The 2,881-nt window shown below is 37.7% G+C and overlaps 1 protein-coding gene across 1 annotated transcript; it reads right to left on the reverse strand.

The window, feature by feature from the left end:
* Positions 1-953: 953 nt before the first annotated feature.
* LOC137573593 (uncharacterized) lies at positions 954-1,824 on the reverse strand. The gene is made up of 2 exons (XM_068285548.1): positions 1,615-1,824; positions 954-1,534 (listed from the first exon to the last, which is right to left on the reverse strand). The coding sequence occupies exons 1-2, from the start codon at positions 1,783-1,785 to the stop codon at positions 1,016-1,018; spliced, it is 690 nt and encodes a 229-aa protein (XP_068141649.1). The 5' UTR covers positions 1,786-1,824; the 3' UTR covers positions 954-1,015.
* Positions 1,825-2,881: the final 1,057 nt, after the last annotated feature.

The following is a 2,881-nucleotide window of genomic DNA, read 5'->3' on the forward strand; positions in this document are numbered from 1 at the left end:
TTCTTATATACATATGTATAAACAAATAATGGAATTTTGAAAACTAACTGTAGCTTTTTTTTTTTGACTCGACTCGCGAGTCTGTTAACAGAGTTAAAGCTTTAACAAGGGTACTCCAGAAAGTTCAAAATACAATGTATAAATTCTTTACAATACTTGAAATAAATACAATACCAGTTACACTTGAAATATGATTTCTTGCACTTTGTAATTTAGCCACCCGCAAATTATTTATTCGCAAAATGTGATGCGTAAATCAAACTGTCATAGTTTTCATATTATGCAGCCCTGTTTGCAAAACTGTAAACTCATATTTTTCGATTGTTAGCTCACTTGCACTTCTGTTGATCGCTTTTAAAAAATATCTTCAAAGAATAAAGAAAACCAAATTTTTGATTTGGTTTCTGTTAAAAAGCAAACAGATTTAGTTTGCAAAACAAGTCACCTAGAAATGGAGCATCAGAACCTTTTACATAGGGGGAAGCTTATAATATCTGATGGCATTGAAGACGACGGGGAATCATCGGTGGAGTTTCTGGAAATTGTTTGATTTGGACTTGAACTAGGATGTGCTAATTAATTTTAAATTGAATCTTTTATATGTGTTAATTGTTAGCCAGGGCGAAAGTGATAACTCGGACACCGACAGGACGAATGCCATCTTGAAATCTACCCTAGAACCTTCTGCATCAAGTGAAGATAATGAAGATGGCTCAGGCGTTACGATTTACGATACTCCACCCACGGAACCCCTTATAATGAAGGTGCAGGCTGTGGTGCACCATTCCTTAGATTGGAGTCCTTCACCTAATAAGCGTGATGAATTTCTAATTGATGCGGAATCTAAGCCAAACCATCATCGGATGCAACAGGATGACTCCGGATTTGTGGAAGAGGAAAATAGTTCATCACCGAATAACATGCAATGCCATATTGTATCCCTACACAAATAATTATTTAAATTCTTCATGATTTTATTCAAAAATTTTAATTATGTTGATGTATGTATATTTTGTTAATCTATTTCTATTATTTGGCTGCCTGAAAATTCTGAAAATTCCGAAACAGCGGCGCTGCTGGTGCTGATTAACAAACGGCTGGGCATTTCGCCAATGGAGGGCACTGAACTGGATTCGCTGATACTGGAGAGTGAGCTAAATTCTTCACCAGTGAAGCCAGAGTCGCCATTCTGGAGTGGTATAGGAGAGGCATTTAGCTCCCCATTCGGTTGCTGCTGAGCAAGCGGTCGCTTGGCCAAATATTCGTTCGAAATATGGTGATCTGACTCAGTGGCTATACGCTTGCGTATTGATCGTCCCTCTGAATCGGGACTCCAATCAAGTGGATGGTGCACAGTCGCCTGAGCAGTTATTACAATGGGTCCAGAGGGTGGGCTGTCACAGCTCCACTCAAAACTGACCCGTTCTTCTAGTGACGATGACTTTGAATCCGTATCTGATACTGGAGCTCCTATCATGGTCGAGGAGAGGAGATCATTTGGATGGCCGGCTACCAAAAAGTCGACTTCGCTCTCCTAAAACAATAAGTAAAAGAAAAAAAGAAATACAACTTTGTTACGAATTAAATTTTTAAAGTGTAAGTTAAACTACATACCTTGAGCGCATGTTGAAGATCCGCGTCTTCAGATTCTTGTAGGGAGTCCACCGACATTTTCATAGCCTTGGCTAGTTGGCGCATCTCATCCAACTTCATGCCATCCTCATAGATGCCCGCATCTGTGAGAAGACTTACTAGGTAATTATATCTTGTGCTAGGTAGCTCCATATTTAACTTTTCACTTGTTTCGATATATTATGTTTATTGTAACGGAACATGTTAACAGAGATATTAACATTGGGTTAACAGAGCCTTACAATGAGCTGCCCATCTTTCAAAGTTTTTAACCCGCTATATCTTCATAAAAACAGGTTTTTGATAAATAAGTTAAAAAGAAGTTTATTCACCCTTGGAGTCCTTGGTCATACTATTTTGACCTTCCAGGTATCGCTCTGTCCCTATTTATTTTGCCAGATCCAAAATTTCCTCTTCTTCATCTTCCCCCAGTTAACAAAATTCTCGATTTGTATCTGAGATTGATTTCATTTTAAAACGGTCAGTTCTAGATAATTTCCTCCGAGGGGAATTTATAAGGCTAGAAGTTAAATTAGTCCCAGGATAAACAGTGAGTTATTGTTTTGGTAAATGTATCAAAAATGGTAAATGTTTACTATTACTACTCGAGATTTCAGTGTTTAAAAGTGGAAAAATCGGGTAAAGCTAGATTTCAGTGTTGTCAAACGCTATTTTTTATTTGGCGCGCTGTTTGACCGCCCTGGTAGCCAAATATTTTAATCTAATTTCTAAAGTCGAGGAATATTTGGCTGCTCTGGCAGCCGAATATTGTATTCTAAACTATATTTGTTCCATAAAATCAACAATATTTTCGTTTGTTGAGAATAGTGCGAACAAAAGATTCAAAAAGCCCGCGTATTCGAGTATCCAAAATTCGGCATTTGGCAACACCATCTCGAAATTGAACAGCTTTTTTTAGCCGGAAAAAGCTACTTTTAGCTATAGTCCCGCTAAAAATATTAATTTTCTTTTGTTAATTACTCAAAAACTACGAAATAAATCGCCAAGGCGCACCTGAGGTCGTGCTCGTGCAATTTTTCTCTTTCGTTTGATACCAAAATTATGTAGTTTAAGCGCGTTTTGGGCCCGAGTAGTAAGAGTAAACATTTACCTCAAAAATAAACTGTTGATTATAAATCTATCCATATTAACTCGTCATGGTTTAAATAAATACATTTCAAATGACGCGCCACAATAACAGCCGCCTGGCAACGCCATAACTATCTAAATAGGGGCGAATAGTGCTAGG

The sequence above is a fragment of the Drosophila tropicalis genome, unplaced genomic scaffold (assembly GCF_018151085.1).
Source record: "Drosophila tropicalis isolate 14030-0801.00 unplaced genomic scaffold, ASM1815108v1 contig_413, whole genome shotgun sequence".
NCBI classification, from domain to species: domain Eukaryota; kingdom Metazoa; phylum Arthropoda; class Insecta; order Diptera; family Drosophilidae; genus Drosophila; species Drosophila tropicalis.

Bases quoted from the DNA above. Each gene is read 5' to 3' on its own strand.
- LOC137573593 (XM_068285548.1), bottom strand. From the start codon at position 1,785: ATGGAGCTACCTAGCACAAGATATAATTACCTAGTAAGTCTTCTCACA. The intron at 1,535-1,614 runs GTATGTAGTTTA...TTATTGTTTTAG, and splicing joins ATCTTCAACATGCGCTCAAG to GAGAGCGAAGTCGACTTTTT.